Raw genomic sequence first — 25,425 nt, forward strand, 5'->3', positions numbered from 1 at the left:
GCTGCTATAAATAGCATATATGGGCTTTTGTATGAACACAAGTTTTCAATTCTCTTGGATAAACACCCGGGAGTGGAATGGCTGGGCCGTATAGTAAATGTATGTTCATAAGAAACTGCCAAACACTTTTCCAAAGTGGATATTGTGCTTTGCAATGAATGACCGTTCTGCTGTCCCACATCTTCTCTAGCATTTGGTTGTCCCCACTCTTTTTCAACTGGAAACTGCTGCACCACCCCAACTCCGACTTCTTTCTTCTTTTTGGCCTCTGCCTGGATTACAAACTAATCCGTATTCTCGCTTTGCATCCTGCTGGTATTCGCAAAGGTAATGATTTTAGACCCCCCATGTTTCCACTGTGCACGGAAGAACTATCGAATTTTTAATCTACTAACCGTCCTATAAGGCAGTTTCAGCAAACATTCTTAGGTTGGTATGAGAGATAACAGCACCATGCTTGAGAAGAATTCCTTTCTGGCTTTCTCAGAAGTTGGCTTTTGTGAGTTCCTTAACTTCTGTGTATCTCAGCCTCTTTGTAGTCTACTTGAACGAACCCACTGAAATACAAGGATGGTCAGTGGTCTTCATCAGACCCTATAGTGGCCACGGATCCGGCAGAATAGACTACTTCACAGAGCTCTCCAACTGGGTGCCTGGGTCCCAATTCATCAGGAAGGAGCTATGTGTCTGGCCCCTGCTTGGAGTCCCTGTCTCCTGACTTCGCAGCTGGCACATTCTCATAGTCACTAGAAATGTCATTTGACATTTCTTCTCCATGTTTTATCTGACTAGTCTCACTCTGTGCAGATGGCTGACAGGTCACATGTTCCCCTAGAGCCAGGAACGTCCCTGACTGCATGACAAATTGGATGTGGGTACCTGGACTATCCGTCCGGCCTTCCACATGGTCCGTGTTTGAGGAGGTCACTTCTTCCTCCACCTGCTGCTGGTTTCCAATGGTAGGTGCTGATGGGACATTTTCATAATCTCTGTAGCACTGGAAAGCCATCCGGGGCTGCTTCCCCTGGAGGGTCTCCAGATTCAACCCTGCCATATTGACATAGTCATTTGAGGTCTCAGAAGAACCGTCCTCATCGCTGAGTGGATCATCGCTCTCAGATCTTGGAGACCAAAAACAGGTGTGGTCACTGGCATTCCCACAGCCCTTGTCTTTTTCCTCAGTAAACTCCAGCTCCTGGGCATGTGGGAGGGCAAAGAGGTTCGCGGGGGTGCTGTTGGTAGAAGCTAGAGCCTCAGCAATCTCCTCTGCTGTGGGGACATTGATGTAATCTCTTGAATCCTCTGAAGAAATGCTCAGGCAGTCTCGGGCTGCTTTGACATTGACATAGTTTGCTGAGGGAGTGAGGTCCCCACACATCTGGAGCCCCGTGGCATTGTCATAGATGCCCACTGCATAGCCGTTGGCAGGATTATGGTCTCTGTGCAGCCAGAGGGCATTGGCTGCTTGGGAGGGCTATAAGCAAGAAGAGAAAGCCGGTGACAGGACGGAAGCAGAAATACGGGCGAAGGCTTTCTACTTTCCCACCCAGTACCACTATCTGATCGCTCCTTCACTCGGTTCTTCACCTTGGAGAAAATCTCTAAGTCGGGGGTCTCCAAATGCAAAGCCCTAGATCCTAGGCAGGTATGAGCAAAGTGGCTAAGCTTAAGGAAAGCAACAGTGTAAATGTGGTGATCAATTGCTACTGGTTTTTGGCCACAGTGGGTGGCTGTTCAACGGGGAGTCTCTGGTGGGGGGGGGGTATTGTAAACTGGAGTGAGCCTGCTGCCTCAGAGCCCATTGAGGGGCAATACAGCACAGTGGCCAAAAGTAGCGACTCAGCCTTAGACTCAGGGTGCAAATCCCAGCCTCGCCACTCTGTGCGGGGTTTGGGCAAGTTACCGAATCTCTTCGTGCCTTACTTCCCTAGCATATAAAATGGGGACGATCAAAATATCTACATAATGTGGTTTCTGTGAGGAGCAAGTGTCTGACTATGTGTAAAGTGTTTGGACTAGTTGCTGGCACGTCGAAAGCACGGACACGTGCTTGCTCTTATTATTAAAGGGGCAGCTGACATACAGACTCAGCCCATTATGGCCATTTGGGGCTGCCAGTCTGCTGTTTCCAGAACTTCTGACTTTTCACAAAAAGCTGGACATCTGGACTTTGATGTGAAATCTTTTTGATTTTTAGATGTTGGCAACTGGTTCGAAATGTTCTTCATGCACTACAGAGTCCAAGCCAAACATGTTGTGGCCTCATATGGGGTTGGGACCAAGCGCTGGAACTCACTTTGGCAGCGAAGTTCCCTCTTCCCTGCATGTTACCAGCCGTGCGGACTTGCTCCGCCACAAAGTCCCGGAGGTGAGAGCAGAGCCCAAGCGTGGGACAGGTGGGAGCAGGACCAGGAGGTGGCTGCAGGGTTCCTGAACTCAAAGCTCTGGGTGATGAGAGGCTGGGCAGCAGTGCTAGGACTGTGTTTTCTTGAAATGACCACAAACTGAAGGGACTGATTCTTTGAGGAGCAAATGAGAACTTATCTATGGAGATGAGCCCCCTGAGCTTCAAAGTCCTCCCTTTGCTGTCTCTGCGGTCTCTGCCGCACAGCGTTGTGGGACCCCTCCCTGGGGCTGCCTTCAGAGCCAGATCATAAGACACATAGGGTCATTGTTATTCCCCGTAGCACTCCCCTGGTAACCTCCGAAAAATATCCCCCATTTGATCAAACACTTTCTACACCAGCGACAGTCCTCAATGACTTACAAATATACCTGTTGAAGATAACTGAAACAGTTTGTCACAGGCCCCAGAAGGAATTCCCCAAGCAGGGTTTTAAGGATGTTTTGAGCACCAACAGCATTGTTGGAATATTTGTATACCCTCCTGAGGTGATTACTTGGAAGAGGACAATATTCGGATAAGCTGTTACCTGTCTTTGTTAAAACAATCCATTTCAGTTCTAACATCATGTCCTTGAATACACGTGCCCTGATGCCTTGCCCCAAATCCCGAACAATTGTTCCTACCTTTCTCAATTTTTCTCCCTGGGCAGTAGGGAGGTCCTGAGGCTAGTCTTCCCAACTTATTAATAGGGCCACAGGGCAACTGCCAGGGGACATGCTGTTTGCCAGGAAACGAGATCTGTGACCTGAACTTGTTTACTTCAGTTCTGCCAGAGACATGTCATTTCTCCCAAGGGGCTTGTCCCTTCACTTGACTCTTACCACAGGCTCAGAAGGAGGTCTATCAGAATTTCTGGAGAGGAGGCTCTCGGTGCTGAAAATACGGTTACTCCTCGACTGACGTCTCCCTAAAAGAACAGAGAACAAGTCCTGGAGCTCGTAGGCCAGTCCTGTGAACGCTTCAGCCTGAACAGTCCCCGCGGTGTGGGTGAAGTGGGTTTGTGCAGTGTCTGGTGTTTGGGGCTGATGTTCTGTGGCGAGAGGGTCAGAGCTAGGGGGAATGATGTGCTCTGAGGCCTGGAACTGTCCTTGGTTTCTAGCAAGGACCGGAGGACACTAACTAGCACAGGGGTTGGTTGCTCCTGGGGCAAACCTTCACCACCTGTAATGCTGGAGGCCATGTTCTCCTTCTGGGTGTCTCCCCCGTCCCTAGACACACCCATCTGTCTTTTGCTAACTTCATATCAAGATAAAACCACCCCTCCTTTGTAGACAACCCCGAGCTCCCTTTTTAGAGCTCTCTAGGCCCCCAGTGGAGTTACATCCTGCTTCCGTCTAGCTCATCCTCCTCCATGCTCCCTGAAGGGCAGAAAGGTCTGAGTGTTTAAAGAAAGCTGCCTCTGGGTGGTGAGAGGTACATTCTGGGTGCAGAAGTTTGGGGACATCTGTGCTCCATGGATTAGAAAGAAAAACCTACCCAGCTCTTCTTGCCTCTGGGGCAAGCAGTCATAAATATTTTTGTTTCCTTGTCTGGGTCGAGACAGAGAGAGTAAGGGCATGACGGTAACTCGGAGGTGAGGAACTTGTCCTGCAAGGTAATGAGAGAGATGAGGAATCACGGCAGGGGCCACTGTTACAGAATGTGGGGGCCCTTGGGGATGAGGTGGTCCCTGAAAATATTTCCCACCCGCACTATGTATCATAAAAAATGCATTTTCACACTTACCCAATTCCCTTTGAACTAGAAGACTTGGTACACAGAAGCAGGAGGAAGAAATGGGGTGTGTGTGTGTGGGGGGGGGGTGTGGGCATGAATATGTCCCGGGCAACGATTTTCAAAATGGAACTCCAATCAGCACTGAGCCTTTTGGAGCCCCAGCTTAGACCCTCGAGTGAGACAATGACCAGTGTGTCAGGGAAGAACAGAGGATTCCCCAGTGCAACAGTTTATCCCTGGAGAATAAACTGGGCTTTGAATGCCAGGCTACATGACTGATGCTCGAGTGTCTCAACCTGGGACAATCAAGGGACTCACGGTGCTTCTTCCATTTATTCCAGTTCCACAGGCTGTAGAAAATCACAGTGGTCAGGAGGATGGCAAGGAATCCCGCAAACCCAGAAAAGATGGCGCTGTTCTGGTCTTTCTCTCTGTGAGGAAAAACAAGTGCCATGCCCCAGGCTGTAGGAGGCTGAGGAGGTTAGAGGAGAGGCTTCCTGCAGGAACTGGAGCCCGAGGACTTGGAATGGGAGCCAGGTGAAGGAAAGCTGAGGTGGGTGGGCTCTTGGCTAGAGAGAGGGTCTTCTTTGTGGACAGAGGGGAACTGGACACAGGAGAAGGGCGCTGTCCCTTTTGAATACCTACTGGATGCCAAGGGTTTGCGTGTGTGTGAAACTCATTTCATCTTTACAACAGTCTCATCTCTCCTTGTGGCCAGAAACCCGAGATTTAGACCAAGAAAGGCAGAGTAACATATCAAAGATCACACAGTTAGGAAGGAGCAAAGATGGAATTTGAGTCTAGGTCTGTTGGGGCCCAAAGACCATGCTCTTCCTGCCGCACCACCCTGTCCTCCAAACTTGCAAAATCGGGTTCATCTGCCCTCATCCCGTACTCCCTACTCGAGCATCAATCATGTACTGCTCCTGGGCATCCTGTCTTGTGTGGAAGGAGGGGTCACTCGCCATACAGTGAGGGAGCTCCTCTGTGACAGAGTCTGGCTTGCGGGCATTTGAGCAGCCCCCATGTACGGACTTGTGAAGCTGGTCTCCAAGCAACACTTGCAGTTTTGTGGAATGTAACCGATGCAAATGCAAGGCTGAGTTCCTGCTGCTTGTGACTCCCTGACAGGGCTGGGGTTACTGCTCTGCTTTGCCTACTATAATAAGAAGTAGCCAATGGAGGCTACAGCAGGAATCATTAGTGGACCTAAATATTAGAAACCAGATCAACTACCAGGGAAGATTTTTGTCCTCCTGAGTCCTAGGCTTGTTTACCCAACTTATACTGGACATTTCCACTAGGCTGCCCAATGGACATCTCAAACTGAGTAGGTCTGAAATAGAATGGCTCTTCTTCTCCCAGAAGCCTGCTTCTCCTCTGGTGTCTCCCATCACCTAGTGGTTCACTCAGAAATCTTGGAGCCATCCTTGACTGCTCCTTTTCTTTCACGCCTCACTTCCAGTCAACCAGCAGATCCTGTCTGCTCAACCCTGGGCATCTTTCCCAAACCCAATCACCCCTCACTCCTCCACTGCCACCCTCCCCTCGCCCCAAGCCACCGTGTGCTCCACACAGACATTTGCACTAACATCCTTAATGGTTGCCTTGCTTTCACTCTTGACCCCAACATCCTATCTTCACATAGGAGCCAGCATGATCCTCTTAACAGTAAACCAGATCATGTCTCCTCTCTTCTCGTGACCCACATGACTTTGATCACACTTGGGATAACAGCGACAGTTCCTACCCAGTGAGGATGTCATGGCACCTTATGTTCTGGCCTCTGTCTACTTTCTTCTTCTTCTCTTTCTCTTTTTTTTTTTAAAGATTAATTTAATTTATTTATTTGAGAGAGAGAGAGCACAGGGCAGAAGGAGAGAGAGCACAGGGGAGAAGGAGAGAGAGAGAGAATCCCGAGCAGAGCCCATGCTGAGTGCAGAACCGACGCGGGGCTTGATCCCACGACCCTGATCATGACCTGAGCTGAAATCAAAAGCCAGACGCTTAACTGCCTGAGCCACCCAGGTACCCCTCTGCCTACCATCTGACCTCATTTCCCACCACTTTCCTTCTGACTTCAACAGCCAGGACTCCTGGCCGGTCCCTGTCCATGCACAGCACAGTCCTGCCTCTGACCCGCAGCTCCCTCTCCCAGGTGTCTGTGTAGCTCAGTCCCTCATTTCCCTCAGGTGTCTTCGGAAATGTCACCTGCTCAGACAGGTCTATTACTCTCAGGCCCCTTAACTCTGTTCTGGTTTTTCTTCATACACTTAAGACTGATTGACATTATATTATACTTCATTTGTTTATCTGTTCATAACTGACTTTCCCACTTGACTGTAAGCTCCAGGAAGCCATGGGCTTGTCTATCCTGTTTATCTGGTGCCTGGAACAGTGCCTGGCACTTAGCAAGGGCAGGATGAATTATCTGAATGAATGAGTGAATTAATAAACATGAATGAACACAGAAGTAGATATTTTTGGGGGACTTCAGGGTTTTGATAGCTTTATGAATTCATTCCCCATCAATGCCCCTGTCCACCTGCAGGGACATATATTTGTTTGTTATGGTAATCACATTTATTTCCCTAAATGACAGTGATTTTAAATTTATTATCGCTGAATTCCACTCTTATCACAGCACTGAGATTCAAACTTACAACTGTTGCTGAAGCTTCCACTGCTGTTGGACTTTTTCTTTTTGTTAGTATGACCCTGAAGGTTTTAGCAGTAAAATTTATAGCCGCAATTAGTTCTGTGAGATTTTGTATCCTAAAGACATATCTTTATCACATCTATGATTACATTTTCCACTCATGGAAAGTTTTTAGAACCTAGAAACACATCGTTGAAAAAAAACAGGCCTTTTGTTTCCATCATGGTGGGACCTAGTTTTTTTTTTTTTTTTTGTGGGGGGAGAGTGGTTGTGGGGACCTGAGACAGGAAAGATTGAGGACAGCGATCGGGGCCTCTGGGAGGTGAGAAATCCAACCAGGCCAGGCAGCGGGGTCTAAGGAAATCCTGTGTTAACACGGCTTTCCCTCTCCCCCTGCAACTCCCATTTCTCTTCAATACCTATTCCTTTCCTCCCAGCAGTCCTGAGCAAGCTTCTCTAAGCCTAGAATTTGGTGGTCTTAGTGGACCTGAGCGTGCTTGTGAGGGCTGGGAGTGCTGCTGGGGTAGAAGCCCCTGGGGTCGGCCAGGGCTGTCTGTCTAAATCAGGGGAGGGTGGAGCTCACCACCCCAAGTCACTCACCTGTCCAGGCTGCCGGAAGTTACCCACAGAGTCCTGGCGTCCGAGGTCCTCCCTCTGATTTCTGAAAGGGCCGGGGTGATCGAATCCATTGTCACGGCAATGTCTCTGGCTTCAGCTGCTCCTCCTAAGCCTTCTCTTAATTATCAACAGCTAACACATGTTGCCACTTCTCCTGGCTCTTCCTAAGTTGCCATCCCCCAGGAGAAAAGGCAAAATTGGTTGGTGTTTTACATACCATCGCAACCACTTTAAGTAGATAAGACTGATAGAAATCCTCCTTGTCTTCATGTTTTCAATCTTTCTAGAACTTTCTTTCCCCCCAACCTTGCATCTACCTGGCCTCTCCCCCTGAAATGTCAGGCTGCGTGGCCCCAGACACAAAAATGACAACAGGTTTCGTTCTACCTGGATGTGGCTACAGTGCCCACCGCGGGAGGTGAGACCTCAGCCGGGTGCGGTGCTCCCCAAGAGAGGTGGTTCAGGGAGACGCTATGCTCTCAGCCTTCTGGTGGAAGTGTGAGGGGTAGAGAGGGGGAAACTGCCAAGAGGCTCGAGAGAGATTCTGTGAGAAGCTCATCCTCCCCCAACCCCCAAAGCAGACAGAAAAGAGCAAACATTTGCCAGAATGGAAACAGAGAATCGTCACAGGAAACGACACCACCAATGTGCTAATGAAGCATGGGGCACAGGAAATGCTGCTCAGCTATAAGGGAGAAGAAAACATGTCTGCACCCCCTGTTCCCTGGGTTGGCCGGAGGGCCGTGGTCTGTAGGGAGTGGGACTAAAGATGGGGCAAGGTGGTGGGGGGCTCGTGATTGTTTCTCTGGGTTTCTGAGACAGGGGGCAGGCTGTTTGCACTGACACTTCCCGGGTGATTTTGACAAAGCTGGTCTATGTTTCACATTTTGAGAATCTCTGGGTATGACGCTCAGAATGGAGCCGATGCTGGGTCAGCGGGGGCCCTGGAGGCCATTCCTTCCTGAAGCCCTGCCCTTCTTGGCCCCTGGCTGCTGGCTGTCTCTGCAGGACTCTTCTGGAGATCCATCCCAGTCCTGCTTGTTGTGCACCTGTCTCAGAGGCTGGATACCTCATTCCCCGTGTCTACCCAAAGTGTCCCAAACTTAGACAGTTGTTCAAAATTTGTTTCTAGCTCCCTTCTCTTTCCCTTACCCATCTCCCGAAGCTCTTTGCATCTTGGCAGAGTCCAAAGAGAAGGGGTCACTAAGACTTTTATGAGGCTGTGAAGGGCCTCTGACCTGGCTTTCCACAAGGAAACGGACTCCCAGGGGGCCGGCAAGAAGACAGCCAGGGCCTCAGCACCATGCCTCTCTCCCATCTCTTCCCAGTGGACACCAAGACCCCTGGCTTCCGGGGGCTGTCCACCCCTGCCCTGCACGTCCAGGCTCTCACAGGGCCCCCAGGGGAGAGGGGCTGCAGCCGCAGGTGACTCCTGGCTGGCTCTCCCCAGAGCTCTGCCTTCCAAGCCCTTGCTGCCCTCCCTCCACGTGGCCTTACCTGGCAGGAAGCAGAGGTGGTTCAGAGGCAGCTGGTTCGAGAGCTGGAACCTGGGTCTCTGCCCGCTTGTCCTTCGGAATGGGTCTGAGTAGAACTAGGACTCCTCAGGAGAAGAAGATCCCTCGCTCCATGGCCCCAGTGGCCGGGACTAGTGGGCGAGAGAGCAAGGCTCCTCAGGCCTGTCCTGAGCCACTCGTTCCAGCAGAAGGCTGTGTGTGAACTGGGAACTTGGAAGGTGGTACAAAGAGAAGGGCCAATAGAACCAAACCTTAGAACCCTGACTGCTACTTTAAAAAAAAATTTTTTTTTTAGAAGAAATTCTTCTGTGTGATCATCTTAAGACCTTGCTTCTCTTATCTACCCAGAGTGCTTGAGTCAGACTAATCAATCTTCCCTCTGGTCTCCTGACTCCCACCTCCCCCCACACTTGAGGGAAACTGCCTCCTGAGAGGAGGCTCTGCAGGGTGAGCTCCAGGTTTCCAGATGGGGCTGAGCCCTGCCACCTGCTCTCCTTTCCCTCGTGGGCTTGTGACGGCCCATCAAACCAACAAACCCAAAATTGGTGTGTGAAATTATTCATCATGATAATGGAAGAAAACTACTCATTCCTGGGAAATAGGGCATATGCTTTATACCTGACTGCTCTGGTGTTTCCCTTTAACCACTTTTAATGATTTCAGGGTTGAATGTAACATGTGATCCTAAAGTATTAAGATTGGGGGCGCCTGGGTGGCTCAGTTGGTTGCGCATCTGACTCTTGATATCGGCTCAGGTCTTGATGTCAGGGTCATGAGTTCGAGTCTGGCATTGAGCCTACTTTAAAAAAAAAAGTATCAAGATTGGTTTTAAACCGACGGAACTTATGCATCCAAGTCAGCAAAACCCCTTGAAGAGGAGGGGCTCTGCCCTAACTCAGTGATGTTAATACTAAAAACCTTTCAGAATCCTCTGGAAAGACAGAAGCACTGTGTTAAGAGCATCCACACAAGTTCAGATCCTAAATGACTGCTTGGGTTATCTTGCACAGGTCCTCTAATCTTTCTGGGTGTTTCCTTGGGTGTAAAATAGCAATACTACAACTTAGGTAATGCTGTTGTGAAAATTAATTGGGCTAACAATGAAAAATGCTGAGCGGAGGACTTGTCATATGCAAGCTCATTAAGTGGGGGCTGTTATTATGTGATTATCTCATTATGCATTGGGCTCAATTCTTTTTTTTTTTTTTTAAGATTTTATTTATTTATTTGAGAGAGAGAGAATGAGAGAGAGTGAGTACATGAGAGGGGGGAGGGTGAGAGGGAGAAGCAGACTCCCTGCCGAGCAGGGAGCCCGATGCGGGACTCGATCCAGGGACTCCAGGATCATGACCTGAGCCGAAGGCAGTCGCTTAACCAACTGAGCCACCCAGGCGCCCTGGGCTCAATTCTTTATACTTAGCGGACTGCCCCCTGCCTTTCCCTCTTCTTCTCTTCCTGCCATGTATCACCTTATTCCTTAAGTGCGGATTTACGGGAAGTCTCCCACTGCTCGGCACTAGGCATCCTGGCTCTTTGCATGCGCAGTGGGCCTGGCCTGCGGACCGTGCTGAGCCTCAGCCGGCACCCCCTTGCCAGCACTCCGCACCCCATGCACACCCGGCTCATCACTTCCATGCTCTGGGCCTTTGCACTGGTTCCTTCACTGTGATAGCAGTTTCTCTCTCTCTCTCTCTCTCTCTCTCTCTCGTAAAATTCCAAAAAAAACCCATTTGAAGAGTTTATACTGGTTATTTCTGGGTTGTGGGGCTTGAGGTATTTTGTTACTTTCTTCTTTGGACTTCTATGGCTTAAGTTATTATAAAGATTAGGTGTCATTTTTATAAAAAAAATAAAATTGTGATTAAAAAATACATTGTGTCACCACCTCTGTGAAGACCTCCCCTTCTGGAACTGGGTTTTTTGCTCTTCTGGGTCCCCATGGCACCAGGCATGATACCTCTCAATTGCTGGGATTAGTTGTTTAAACACCTGTCTCCTCAGGTAGCCTTTGAACCCCCTTCGGGGCAGGGACTTTGTTTTATTTATTGCATCTCTATGGGCGCCTGGGTGGCTCAGTCAGTTAGGCGTCTGCCTTCCACTTGGGTCGTGATCTCGGGGTCCTGCGATTGGGTCCCGCGTTGGGCTCTTCACTCAGTGGGGAGTCTGTTTCTCCCTCTCCCTCTCCCTCTGTGCTCTCTCTCTCAAATAAAAAAAAAATAATCTGTTTATTGCCTCTCTGGCATCTGGCCAGCGCCTGACCACCAGAATGAAGTGGACCTTCTGAGAAGTTCTCTTAGCTTATTGCTGCTGTGAATTTATGACCTGAGTGTGTGACAGGATGAGCTACTGAGAAAGAAATGGGTGTCTAGTATTGTTTCCTGCTGTGTGCTCAGCCGCGAAGGGAAGAGACAAGCCTTGCACGGCCCTCGGTGCCCCTTGTAGGAAGGGCAACCTGGCTCCTGTGTTGGGTCTCCTTTGCCCCAGGAAGGGGTGAACAGTGGCTTTTGTGTCTCTGGGCCCAAACATGCCAAAGTTGCCCTGTGTGAAAGCCAACTCCCGCCAGGCTTTGTTCCTGAAGGTTTGGGGGCTGAGTCAACCCTAGCCAGGTGACAATCCTCCACCCTCCTTGTTCGCTTGCTTCTGGGCTGGAGGCCTTCTCCAGTCCAGGCAAGTCTGAAACTGAGAACAAGGGCAGCAAATACTTTCCTTTTAAGTTAAAGTTGAGAGAGAGCAGGGTTAGGACAAAAAGATTTAGAAAGTATGGAAAGATTGCTCTGCTCCCCGCCCCCATTCTGCCCGAGGCCCTTGAGGAGTGAGAGGAGAATCTGAAAGCAAGGGGTGTGAGCGGCCTACGGGATCGTTTGTCCCCCACTTAGGCTAGGCCTTGGTGGAGGAGGTGGGTTGGCATTGCTGACAGGCAAGAGAACCCTCTCCTTAAGTCTGGTGTCCCGAGAGCAGGGTAGACCTCTGCCCCCTTGGTCCTTCTGGAGTTCTGGGGTTGGCAGCCCCCCCCCCCTTGAGTCCCAGCGGCGGCAGAGCTGTGGAGCTGAGCGAGGTGTGAGGCACGTCTGGGGGAGCAAATGTCTGCTGACAGCCCCAAGTCTCCCCTGAGCCCCAGGGCTGGGAGCACGCTGGTTCCCCTCAGCCAGCCCCCACACGCAGAGAGGTTCTGAGCCTGGGGCTCTGGGCAGGAAGGAGGCCAACTCCTCAGCAGCCCGGGGGTGGGCGGCAGTCACATTAGGGATCAGATGAGGTACAGCTTATCTCAGAGGAGGCCTGAGGGCAGAGGGCCCGCCTGGGGACCTGACAGCCAGTGCGGCAATCGGAGTGGGAGGCGGGAACAGGAAGGGCGCAGGTCAAGAGGGTTTTCTTTGTTCCCTTCTTGCGTGAGTGAGTAGAATGTCATTTCGATCACTTCATTAACCAGGGCGTTACTGAGCTCGGGTGGCAAGCAATAGATCTGAACTTTTTTTGGAACATGCGTTTTCTTTTCACTGTTCTGTGTGTCATAGGACACCAGCATGACAGAGGGCTCGGATTTACCTGCGTCCTTCAGGTTTAAGGTGGGCCCACATGTGCATGGCACACGTGCTCGTCCAATCTACATCGTCCTTCCGTTTTCCCTGAGATGGCAGCCACGCGGTAGGCCCTCCACTGTTAAGACAGATCACGGCAGTCCTCAGTTAACACCTTCCAGTGGTTTCCCACTTCATGAAAGCCAGCCTTACAATGGCTTGCAGGCTCTGCCCGGCTCCCAGCTCCGTGCCTGCACTTCCCCAGTTAGTCACTCAGTTCCGACTCCTGTCTTCCCTGTGTGTCCTCAAACACATCGAGGTCTCCTGCGTCAGGACCTTTGCACTTGCCGGGCCCTTTGCCTGGAATCTCTTTCCTCCACATATTTACCTAGCTCACTCTCTGACTCCCTTCACATATCTTCACAAATGTCTGTTCATCAGAGATCTTCTCTGCAAAAGAGCAACTCTTGGGGCGCCCGGGTGGCTCAGTTGGTTGAGCGTCCGACTCTTGGTTTCAGCTCAGGTCATGATGTCAAGGGTCCTGGGATCGAACCCTGAGTCGAGCTCTGTGCTCCGCGGTGAGTCTGCTTGGGATTCTCCCCCCCTCTCCAGAATAAATAAAATCAACAAAAGAGCAACCCTCGTGCCCCATGCTCCCTATTTCCCTTACACTTTACCTTTCTCCCTGGTCCTTGTGACCATTTGACATGCTATGTATTTACTTCTTTGTCTCTCTTCCATGAGACTCAATTCAAAGAGGGCAGGGACTTTGTTTCGTTCCCTGCCGCATCCCCGATGCCTATGACAGTGCTTGGCCCAGCACATGCTTGTTGAGTGATGAGTGGACCAATACCCAAGGGGAGGCGATGAGAACATAACAAACAACTGAGAGAGGCCTCTTGCAGATCTTGGTGAGTGCTAGCTAGTTTGGGGTTAGATTTTATTAGATTTAGAGAAGAAACAGATTTCTTGTTCTCTAAGGGCTGTGGAGCAATTTGTCTTTGTTGCAGGTATAAGTGGCTGAGCCTGCCCGCGCACGTCCCGGTATGTGCTCTTGTCCAAAGCACGCACGATAACGCCACATTCCAGGGGAGATAAAGCGATGAAAGAAAACTGCCACTTGGGCATTCTCCAGTGGTTATTAACAGCAATTTTAGACACTAGACTGAGAATGGAAAGAGTGTCAGAGTTGGGGAGACCCTTGGTAGCAGGGTAAGGGTTATAACCTAGGCCGTCCAATTCCCAGGCCAGCGCTCTCCACCATAGCTTAAAGGAGCCAGCTTGCTTCTGCTCTGTAATTTTATGCCATCCCACTGGGCGAGATCTCTGATCTTCAGACCTCTGCTCTTTTCACAACAAATTCCGAGGGTGAATCAGCTAGATAACAATCTTAGCAGGATGGATGGACTACAATTTCTAAGTTTTACTCTGTTGTGTTTGTGCTTACATTGGTAATTATAACGGGAAACCATCAAGACAGGATCCAAGTTAGGCTTGCTTGTGTATTTAATCACACAACTCTTGCGAGAGTTATGGTGTCACCTCAGAGAGGATGAGTTCACCTTTAAGGCATTTTTTTCAATGCTACCGCTGACTTACAAACCAAATACATTTTTTTTTTTTAAAGCTACTTTTGTTGAACACCTGTGGGCTCTGAATCATCTCTAAGGAATCCCTTTTGGATCTTCAAAGTGTAATCTGAAAATCATTGATGTACTTCAACTGTCTCCTTGTCTAGATGGAAAATCAAGCCACTCAAGAGGCACGGTTAGGGATGAGGGTTTCCTGCCTCCTGGGCGGCCACACTTCATGATCTTATTCCACCTCCCCGACATCTCTGCTTTAGATCCTCCACCACGGGGTGAGCAGCAAAGATTTGAACCCCTTCTCTCTCGTACTTGATCGGCAGCAGTTTCAGTTCCTAAGGTTAGGTGGGGAAGACATGGGGATTCTTGACTCACATGAAGGGTTCTGGATTACCACGGGTGTATTTGTTCTCCCTCTTACGGGTGCTGAAGGCCATTGCTAGTCCCTGGCCCTGATGTCCTCAGCTTCACTTCCTCTTTCAAGTAAGTTTTTTTTTTTCCAAGATTTTATTTATTTATTTGTGAGAGAGATAGCACAAGCAGGGGGAGCGGCAGGCAGAGGAAGAGGGAGAAGCAGACTCCCCGCTGAGCAGGGAGCCCGACACGGGACTTGATCCCAGGACCCTGGGGTCATGACCTGAGCCGAAGGCAGACGCTTAACCGACTGAGCCACCCAGGCGTCCCTCAAGTAAGTTTTCACATGTACTTACCTTCAGTAAGGCCAAGCCAGGGGGATCTGGAGTTCTGAAACACACATCACAGTCCTTCAACATAGTGTTCCTGGGTCCAGTATGATGCAAAAAACCCTGTAAGCTAACCAGTGGTGCTGCATGTGGAGGATGGTCCAGGTGGCCTCTATTACAGGGGACATGGGAGAAACCGAGTGTTGGCTGAGCCTGAATGCAGGGACCAGGTCTATCCAAGAGCAGAGACGGAGGTACCCGGCTCAGAGGGGGAAGGCTCTGGCTACTCAGACGGTTCAGGTCACCCCCCTTGCTCAGACTTCAGGAGCAGAAGCCAAGCTTCTGATGGTAACGTGGCTTTTCTCATAGGTGGGTCTCATTGTCAGGGTGAAGTGGCATGCTTGTTTGACACTGGCTTCTGAGGAGATGGCAGAGGGAGGCCATTCCAAAGAGACTGCTCCCTTCCATGTGTGTGTTTTCTGAGGACAGGGAAGTATTCTTTGACATAAGTTCCGGAGAAGTGAAGACATATGATTAGTTCCGCGTCGGGATATGGCCAAGCCCGGAACCTGAAGCCGCTCCCTTTCAAGGCTGAAAGTAGGACAGTCTATGGATCCAGCAGCTTGTTATCGCTCATGGCTTAGGTTCATGTTGGGGACAACTGAATGTTCATGACACCACCAACATGGTAACATGTTTACATGTTTTATTTACAACAGGGTTTCCAAAGTATTTGCCAGTAAAGGACATGCCATTTCTACCTTCCTTCATGCTTGCAGTGACATGAAGGCCATGTCCTAAGAGACCCAGGTCAGGGGCTAGTAACTAGTTCACGGGTACCCAATGGCTAATCTTTGGATGTGCCCCAGATTAAGTCAGCAGGGAGTTGCCTGGCTGTGTGTACTTGGGAGGGAACCAGTGAGTCTTGGTGAAGAGCTTCAAACAAACCCAGTGACCACAGGGAGAGGATATGGTGGCTGAAAAAGGTTTACAAACCATTATTAAAGAAGGAGGCAGAGCAATTATGCTTTTCTAGAACTGGGGGTAGGGAAAAAGATGGAACAAAGAGCATGCACTTTTCTGTATCGTCACTCAGGCCAAGGAGCTGAGCTGGTTTTAGACGCCATTAAAGCAATACCTGAGGATCCATTGGTCGCAGTCAGAGAGCTACTTTGAAGCTCATCCTCCACACCTTACTGCACACTGGAGTCAGGCGGTGTAGATGCTTAAGATCCAGTCTGGCCTCATAGAGAGGTACAGATCTTAGGTCCAACCAAGACAAGGCAAGAGTAAGGGGCAATTCAGGGCCAAACTTTAGAAAGGACTCCAGCTGAGTGTGTGTGTGTGTGTGTGCGTGTGTGTTCGTCTGCGTGCGCGTGCCTGTGTGCTTTGCATCCCATTCTAGCAAGGGTAATTGGGAGGGAACCTATAATGGGAAAAAGACTAGTTCTGTTTTGCAAATGACTTCTGTTATCAAGCAAGACCTAGCCCCATTATGAACTATTCATTTTTTCTGCCCTAGCCCAAGTTTTAAAGAAATGAAGTAGGCAGTGTGCCTGCCCATGGAGTGTGAGCTGGGGCAGGCAGGAGACGTGGGGATGAGACTTCATACTCCAGAAGCATTTTCCTCCAGGGCTGGCTCCACCTTCAGAAGCAGCCTGTTCAAACAGCCGGCAGTTTGGGCTGTCCTTCTCCATCATACTTTTCCTAACAGACCAGGGGGAGCCCACAAAGTCCTTTCCTCCCTTTGATGTGTTCAGAGAGAGCAGGGAACTTGATCGAGCGCCGGGATGAAAGCGGCAGGGAGTTCTGAGTTCTGAGATACGAAAGCTCAGAACCCAAATGACCTGCCAGAAAGCGGTTTTGGCCCAAACCTGGGGCCTCATCAGTCCTGCCAGAGAGTCGGTGAATGGGACAATTAACAGAACGGAACAAAACAAAAACTTGGGGAAAGGAGAAGGGGAGAGCCCCAGAGGCAAGGTAGGAAAAAAAGGTGCTAATATCAGGGGAATGAATTTTTCCAGAATGTATTTCATTAAAAAAAAAAAAAAGGCAAAGAGAATAAGAAAGGACTGCCACTCTGACTCTCATCCTTCCCAGTTCATCCTTTCTCAAAAGCTCCGGCTTCACTGCACCCCGACTGTGGGTTCCGCCCGAAGCGAGCCGAGGAAAGCTTGTCCCACCAGCGCGTGGACCCGGCAAGTGGGGCCGCGAGTGGCCAGAGGGCTGTGTTGGCAGAGAAGCGTGGCAGGGGCCAGTGATAAGCTGAGTTCCGGACTGGCATGGACAGGGGTCTCGATGCGGCGTGGCAGGTCCCTCCTCAAACTCCAGCAGACCCTCAGTGACATTACCCACAAGTGGAGACACATTGAGGACAGCACAGGTACTGGTGGGCATGGGTTTTTATTCTCAGTGCACGGCAGTACTGGTTTCTGCTCATCAGCAACAAGCTTTATTGGTTCCAAAAAAAAAAAAAAATTATCCCTTTTTTCCCCATCTTTTCAAACTCCTCTTCTTCCCGTCTCAGTGGACAACATATTTGAATTTCAGATTTGCCAGTTTACAGCATTTTTTTCCCTATAAACCATATAAATACATGCAAAACATTGTACAGAGAGCTTAAATAATATCAGAATGCAAATACAGATTGGGTGCACCGTTAAGCCGACTGCAAATTATGGCAACACACACTGGGGTACACATTGCTTGGATATCACCATGTTTGCTTATGTCATGCAGACCACAATAGTCAATCTTTTGTTTTGTTTTTCTTTTTTATACAAAAATACCAGTGCTTGTTATTCTAGTTACTGAAAAAAAAAAAAAAAAAAGAAACTCAAAATTCCTATCTGCGTGCTGATTTGAAAAGGACAGCGTAGATAGATTTGTTGGCACATATAATATATGGCATGTTCCCAGATGGCCTATTTACAGACAGGGAGCAAACACGAACCAAAGGCCAGTTCGGTCACGGGGAGCTCACTTGCCTCCGTCTCTCCTCATCAAGAGGAAAGGGGACAGCAGGCCTGACAGCAGGGCTTGGGAGGCAAAGCACTGGCACTGAGCTACATAGAAGGGCATCTGGTTTATTCTGAGGAAAAGGCTAGAATGGCTTCAGAATAGCAGGCATTTACAAGTGCCTCGTCCCCACCACTGCAGTAGGTGGTCCCTAGATATGGAGAGTGAGGAAGTGTGCACTTTGTGATGGTATCACGGGCTGCTTCGATCGATCGTGAGGCAAAGAAAGCAGGAGAGAAAGGAGGTGAGGCATTTCGAGGTTGCATGCGGACTTGCCCCCACCCCCGCCAGGTTTTCGGTTTTCGGCAGTGAGGTAATCGCTCAGATAGAACTGTGCGAACTCTCCCTCCTGAAGCTCAAGTGGAAGAAGAAACCCAGACCCTACAGAACCCACAAGTGTCAGAAGGACTGCGAGGTGGTCTCTCTGACACCTTTAGGGATGGGGGAGTCATCATTTCAGAGGGCAGAGGGCACCTCTGGGAAGGACCTAGCCCCAAGGCGGTCACCCCGGGTTAGAACCGGCCTTTGTGACTTCCACTTAGAACTCTCTCCCCCATCTCATATATCGCACACAACCTTTCTAGGAGAGGGGAAGTCCCAAATCAGAGCTTTGCACAAAAACTCACTAATGGAAAACTCCCAGGGTGAAGAACCCATAAAACATGCGTGAAAGAACCATAAAATATGCAAACCCCCAATCAGAGCATCCTTGCAGCCCGAGAGATATTCACGCCTTGGGTACCACTCTACCAGCTACTCATCAAAAAACAACATCCAGCCAAGGCCCCTGACCCTGATCACTAGTTACTAAAAGGCCTGGCACCCATCTCCATGGGGGATGCACACTCCTTTCTCGCTGGCTGCTTTCCTTCCCATCCACAGGCCACTGCCCACTTTCCTAGGTTTCTCTAGGAGAATTATTTCCCCTTCTCCCCATCAGACCCTTTTCAGATCGAAAGCACCATATGGGGGGAAAGCTTTATTACCTTACGCCATATTTACTCACTGCCAGTTGGATCACTAAAACTGAATAGAAAAAAACTTATATAAAAAACATATGCACATAAACACTTAAACTTACTCAATTCCATATCAACAAAATTTATATTAAAAAAGTCTAGAACCCAACACATTTTTTTTCCCTAAGTATAAAGATGGCTGTTTGGAGAAAGGAAGTACGGTGCATTGGTTTTATAACCAGTCACAAATACGCTAAGTCGCCTGTCACATCCAACAGCTGGTTATATGCTCCTTCCACAGGGTAACACGACAGCACTTTATTTCAAATCCTTTAAACAAAATACATATGGCTGACTCAAAAATATCCATTTCTGAGCTAAAGAAAACTATATATTTTTGCATAATATTCTCTATTTTCTCTCCTACCATAGAAACTAAAAGACACACAAAAGCCATTGACTTTAAACAAGTAGACACAAGCCCTCAAGAGTAACCTGTCTGGCACCACGAGTCTTTTGGGAGCAGGAATGGTGCAATAGCCTCTGAAGTTTGTTATTGGCTTGTTTTTTAAACTGATCTGAGGTAATAAAAGACTTGACAGAACGAAATCTTCCAATGTACTTAATAAATATATATGTGCACACCTAACACCTTGGGTGAGCTGTTTTATTCCCACATGAGGATTTAAGACAGAGAAAAGATTGCTGAAGCATGTGACCTTTACAAAACCCAAGTCAAATCTGGCGGGTTGCGCAGCAGTGGGGATGTGGAGCGGGTATTGTGTCTTTGCTCTTCCTACCTCGGACAGCTCAGGAGGAAGGGGGGAGGGAGGAGGGATCCCGAAGAGAAGAGAAGGCCGGAGAGCAGAGGTTCTGGCCACCTTACGCTCACAAGTGGAAGTCTGGCAGCTCATAAGAGCCTCAAGCCCCACCCCACACTGCCATCACTCTTGAAACAGGGGGATGGGCTTCATTTCTTTCATGGGAATTGGTAGACGTGAGTTAACGAGCCCCTGCACAGAAGAGCTTACATCAACACCAGCAGGGATAAAAATGGAGCTCCTGCAAACGTGGCTCCACCTTGTCCCATTAAGGAACACTTAAAAAAATCTCCTAGTGAGGTCCCTACCTCCTGAGAGGCAGGCGCGTGGGGGATGCTTTGGGCAGCGTTCAGGGAAGGAAGGCACAGGGCTTTCGTGTGCAGCAGTTGAGCACGTTCTGGAGAGGGCCTCGAGGGGGCGTGTGGGAGCAAAGGAAGAGAGGAAGGAGAACTTTCCAGGGTGGGTCTTTTGCTCCTTTAAGTCAGCAAAATGTCACTGGACCCCACTTGGGATGGGTATTTTCAAATGCGGAATATGTGGGAAAGGTTGGGGCCTGTTGAGAGACCAGACAAGTTAGGGGCCACGACAGAGCAGAATGAGAAAGCTGAGGGGTATGTCAAAGCTGGTACTTGGGCGCCTAAGCTCAAGGTGTCTGGTTTCTCAGAACCTGCTAGAATGGCCCCTCGGCCTCTCCCAAGTCTTCTCAGTACGCACTCCCGCAACAAGCAGGTCCTGTCCCAGAAGAGCTGTGGCGGAAGGCTTTGAAAGCAGGAGTGGTCAACCCAGGGAGGATGGCACAAGAGTTGACTTTGATGGTCTGTCTTGTCGTGGACCTGCCAGCTGCTGGTCCTTAATATCCCAGTCCAGTTAGGAGGCAGGGCCATTCTCAATCCATTCTTTTGCCACCACTTTAGCAATAGAAGAAAGCTCAGGCTTATGGGAAAAACTATATAACGAACATATGTGAGCTTCACGGTCAAAGCTGATCTCCCTGGCACTTAGAAAGGACACACACCTGACAAGATGGCAGTTCAGAAGGGGAAGGGAACCTGGCAACAACAGAAATACATTCTTACCAGCTCTCAATTGCTTCAAGAGGATCCCATTAGCAAAGAACCTATCTGCCTCTAGGACTAAGCCAAGGATTCCATCGGGGCCAGAAGGGGGAATGGCCAAAGTTGACTCAATTCAGCCATGTCCATTCCACTTTCTTAATCATCACAACTTAAAAAAAAAAAAAGAAAAAAGAAAAAAGAACAAGAAAGAGTGAAGATAAGGGAGACAGTGGTCACAAAAGACCAAAAGAACCTTAGGGAGGTTTGACTAGAAGGGCAGAAAGAGCTAGAGGGCTTTAGGTGTAAGTTTTGAAAGTGGGGAAGTCATTTTAAAAACAATCACTCTATAGGCTGATTCTATACAGTCCATTCCTACCTCAACACATTGCATTTGGGGACATTTGTCTCTCGGAACCCTTGACTTAGCTTATAAATGGCACAGACTCATAGGGTAAAATCCAGAGGTCAGGAGATGGTGACATACGTATGTATACTGAGGAGAGTCTGGGTTGGGGTAGATGCCAAGAGGATTGTCATCATTTCTTTAGAAATGACAACTGATACACCCAAGGAGTAGATCCTACCATTCATTACCTGCCTGGGGTTTGACTGGGTCCTGCTACAAACCCCAGCTCAAGTTTAAGTCGACATCCTCGTAGGTCTGTGCTCTTGCCTCTTCATGGTCAGGTGGGGGTTCACACATACTTGGGAGCAGCTGACATGACAGTGAAAAGTCCCATCGTCACCTTACTGATGGGACAGATGAAAAAGGACATGGAGAAAGCGGGGATGGGAGTCAGAGAATGAAGTTCAAACAGATGTCTCCAGGCTGTGCAAAGGGCTCTCTGAGTGGGAGGCAACAATTTGCACTTGGCTGCAGTCCACCGCATTGTTGTTTTTGTTGGCGTATGGCGTGACCTCACCGTCCAACAGGAGCACCCTAGTCCCAGCCTTAGGACTGTCAAGATTTTCCTCCTCGTGCTCATCCAGGAGTGGTGTTCGTGGCACCTCCTCATCTATGGCGAATTCAGGGTGGGTCATGAAGTTGTGGATGGAGTTTTGGTTCTTGGGTTTCTGAATGCTTTCGTGGAGGGAACTATGGAACGCTTTGACCACTTTGATCTATACCGGGGGGAAGGAAAAGGAGGAGGAGAAAACACGAAGGTGAGAATGGACCAGTAGAACAAAGAACTGGTGGTTTGAGGAGAGAAACAAAACTCCAACTACAAAACACTACCGCGCAACAACCAAAACCAAACACATAAGAGATTATGGAACACCAGAAACATCAAATTTCAAGCATGGGGGTGGGGTGGGGTGAGTAATGGCAAACAACTGAATATTTCAAAGCTGCATTAAAAAAAAAAAAAGGTAGAAAACCCAAAGCAAAGTTAGCATTCCCAAACAATCCATTCTTAAAATGAAACAGAAAACAAGGATTCATTAGTTCTTTTGGATGAGGGCAAGAACATAGGAACCAGGTGCAAATTAATAGCCGAACTTAAAAGATGATTCAGACATGTGGCTTTCTGTGTCGAGGCCAAACATTTTGTGAACGTGGAATGGAAAAATTACACATTGAAGTTTAGTTATCTGCTTAAAACCCTTAAAGAGTCAAACTCATTCCAATCCATACATAATACACTTCGGGTGGTAAGTGGCTACGGATACCGTGCAGCAAGGCAGACAAAACACTCTTCATTTGTGTCAGCAGCATGCAAGAAATTAAAACTCTTATACTCTCCAGTTGAATAATTGCTCTTTCAGTCAGGAAACATGCATATATTTCTATCCCACAACCTCTGCCATGTCCCCTGCCCGCCCCAGAAAGCGGAACTCCGCTCCTTCCATCCCTCCCCTGGCAGATGGGGCTGAAACATGGGTATGAGAAGATGCCTTCCTCCTGACCATGGAGAGAAGAGCGGGCTCTCCCAGTTCAAGTGCATGTCCATGCCTCTGGTGCATAACACCTGTGCCCCAGCCTGTGGCTTTCTCCAGCTGTTTCTACATTGTGACGGGGGGCATGACCTTATGTGGAGAAGGGAAGGGATGGGACCAGGAGAGGAACCACCTGGTTGGAGGCCGCGCTACAGACAAGTGGCTTTTCTGATGAGGCAGATGAAGAAGATGGAGGAATGGCAACACCATGTGGCTTTAGTGGGCAGAGGGAAACGCACTGCCCCGTAAGCATCAAAGTCTCTTTCTACCGCACAAAAAAGGAAGGGATTCAGTCAATTGGGAGAAAAGGAAAAAACTAAACAACAACTGACTCCTGTGGTCAGCCTTTGCCTTATCCATGGGTCGCAGCTCTTTTGGCAGCCTGCTTTTCTGAACGGTAGGCCTCTCTGAAGTATGGTTTAGAACCTGGGTTGGCAGAATTGGGGTCGGGGCAGTAGGTTGGATCCCGAGACGGTGGAGACAGAGGCCAAGGGAGAGGAAAGTGGCTGGAGGACGGTTTTGATGGTGGGGAGGTGGCTGATCCTAGTCTTGTCCAAAAATCCTTCCCTCAGGAAAGAAATGAGGCTACTGTCGGAGAGACTGGTGTGGTAGGAGGGGCAAGGGAGGGAGGCTGAATGGTGGCCTAGGGCCCCTCTTCCATGTCTCTGTTGTTTCAGCAAAGAATAGGTCCCTGGAGAAGAGGCAAGAATGTGCAGACAGAGGAGACACAAAGACTCAGGCAATGCTATCACTGGGTAGACCCTTCAAGACTAACGTACGAAGAGGATTCACTGAAGTTGTGTCTTCGCTGGCTAAGGCTTTCCTCATCTTGCCTCACTCCACAACAGCCTGGCAGACCCACCCAGGACTGAGGGTGCCCAGAGTTTAGAAGGCAATGGACTCTCTGCTGCTCAGTAGAATCGGCTCCACACTTCAGCCAAGAAGAAGCAAGGAACCTGGGCACACATTCGCCACGCTGAACAGAAGGTAAGGACCTAGGTTTCCATCCTTCTATGATTGCTGTTGACAATCTGATGGGTGAATTTTACCTGTCATGTTCTCTTTGCTCCAGACCTAGGTGAGATCAGATGGAACAGAGGCTCCCTTTGGTCTTGCAGAGGCCCCCAAGCTTTAACTGATCTCCGTCAAATCTGAGAGCAAGGCACCTTGGATGAAGTGAGTCCAAACCCAGTGCCTTCTCCCTGGTCAAGAGATGGGTTCAAAGCCATACCAACCCCTGTAGGAGGGATGACATAGCCCACACTTTTCACCTGCTCTTGAGATTTCCAAGTTTTTAACAAGTGCTGCAGAAGAAGAGGTACCTTTTTATACCACCAGTTGGTTATCTTCAATATCAGTGATTTTCAAACTTCTTGCTTCTATTTTTTTTTTGAAGCTACTGAATACTTAATGAAAATAATTATATGTGAAGTCCAATACAGAAAATAGATTTTTAAAAACTGGGGTTAGAGTCAGGGTCTGGAGCCCTGTTTTCTGGCTTTTCCTCTCACCTGTTGGGGTGATCAATAACAATGTTACAGGCAAACAATAAGGGCAATAAAAGTGAATTGGAATGGGTAGATGGAAACAATAGGGAAAATGTCTTCTTTGGGGGAGCAAGGAACAGTCATCCGGCTAGACTGCAGGGCTTCTAGAATCTAAAGGGAAACCAGCATCCTGCAAGGGAAGCTCAAAGGAAGAGGAGTCAGGGAACTAGGTGGCACCTCTAGTGGCCTGGTGGGGGAGAGAAGGGTGGGGGGTGGAGGGCTTGGGGCTGTGCCAGAACGCTCCTCAGCTCCAACAGAGAATATATAACACATGCTGATGAACAATCACACAGATACATCACCACCAGTCTACCCCAAGCAAAGGTGGCATCCTCCTTCCCTGATGCCTGGTGCGTGAGCAGAGTACGGGGAACAAGACACAGCTAGTGAAGTGGCCACTGTGAAAGCTGTAGGCATTCTCCACTCAGCCAATCAGCCCTTCCTTCCCCAGTTATTGTCCCTCAAAACCTCTGGGACATGGCTCTTCTGTGGCCTCTGTCCTACACGTAGAAGTGGCTGATTGAAGGGCGACTCTTTCTCGTGTCTCAGGAGTCCTTACCAGGCTGGACCTTTCGATTAGGTATGAGGGCTAAGGACCACTCTCTGGAGCTCAGTGAATGGGCAGATGAAGACTCCATTTCTTCAGCTAGATTCTATAGTCTTCTGTTCTCTTTTCAGAAACCAGGGGAAGAGAAGGAATTAAGGGTTTTCCTATAGAGGGAAATCTTAAAGATTTATCTACTGAAGGTTAGACAAATAACTGAATTCACTTGGAGATCTGGAATGGGGACGGGGGTCCTGAAATGCGTGACTATTTCTTCTAGGACGTCCGGGTAAGAAGGAGCAGCTGGAGAGACAGCGGGTGTGGCTGTCTCCTGACTCAATTTCTGCCTTTGAGGGTCAGCAGCTTACCCTCTTTTCCATAAGAGCAATTCCATAAGAACCCGATGGGCTCTGTCTTCTGCTTAGTCTCTTTCCACCTTCAAATCACTGGGACAGCTGACACTAGCCCTTCCTCACAGAAAGGCATGATTAAAAAAGAACAGATACTAGTTAGAAGGACAGGGAAAAGCTAGAAGAAAAAAGGAAATAAGAAAGGAATATGGAAGGACTAGAGGGAGAAGCTCTTAGATTTTCGCAGGGTAAGACTTACTCAGTTCTTTGACTGCTTTAGGGCCTAAAGAAATATGTATCTATAGAAAACCCCACCCCTCATATCTCACACCAGAATACTTACATTTGGCCACAAAGACACCAAATAATCTGAGTCTGGTCAACCTGCGCAGCTCACAATCACCTGAACCACAGACAATGTAACTGTTCTTTCTTTACCGCGCCCTCCCTTCCAGGGTTTTGGGGGGATAGGGGGAAGAAGAGATAAATAAAATA

At 49.0% G+C, this 25,425-nt stretch overlaps 2 protein-coding genes across 5 annotated transcripts in view; both read right to left on the reverse strand.

The window, feature by feature from the left end:
• Positions 1 to 513: 513 nt before the first annotated feature.
• Positions 514 to 7,471, reverse strand: LAX1 (lymphocyte transmembrane adaptor 1). The gene is made up of 5 exons (XM_032422062.1): positions 7,383 to 7,471; positions 4,442 to 4,554; positions 3,884 to 3,994; positions 3,229 to 3,314; positions 514 to 1,474 (listed from the first exon to the last, which is right to left on the reverse strand). The coding sequence occupies exons 1-5, from the start codon at positions 7,469 to 7,471 to the stop codon at positions 680 to 682; spliced, it is 1,194 nt and encodes a 397-aa protein (XP_032277953.1). The 3' UTR covers positions 514 to 679.
• A 9,618-nt stretch (positions 7,472 to 17,089) lies between these two features.
• The window catches only part of ATP2B4 (ATPase plasma membrane Ca2+ transporting 4), a 90,856-nt gene continuing 82,520 nt past the window's right edge, over positions 17,090 to 25,425 (reverse strand). For 2 of the 4 annotated variants that reach the window (XM_032422085.1, XM_032422088.1), the window contains one exon: positions 17,090 to 21,673. In XM_032422085.1, coding sequence (XP_032277976.1) covers positions 21,362 to 21,673 — 312 coding nt within the window. In that variant the 3' untranslated portion in view covers positions 17,090 to 21,361. The remainder of the gene's footprint in view (positions 21,674 to 25,425) is intronic. The other 2 variants (XM_032422086.1, XM_032422087.1) reach the window with 2 other exon arrangements.

The sequence above is a fragment of the Phoca vitulina genome, unplaced genomic scaffold, assembly GCF_004348235.1.
Source record: "Phoca vitulina isolate PV1807 unplaced genomic scaffold, GSC_HSeal_1.0 scaffold26, whole genome shotgun sequence".
In the NCBI taxonomy this organism is placed as follows: Eukaryota; Metazoa; Chordata; class Mammalia; order Carnivora; family Phocidae; genus Phoca; species Phoca vitulina.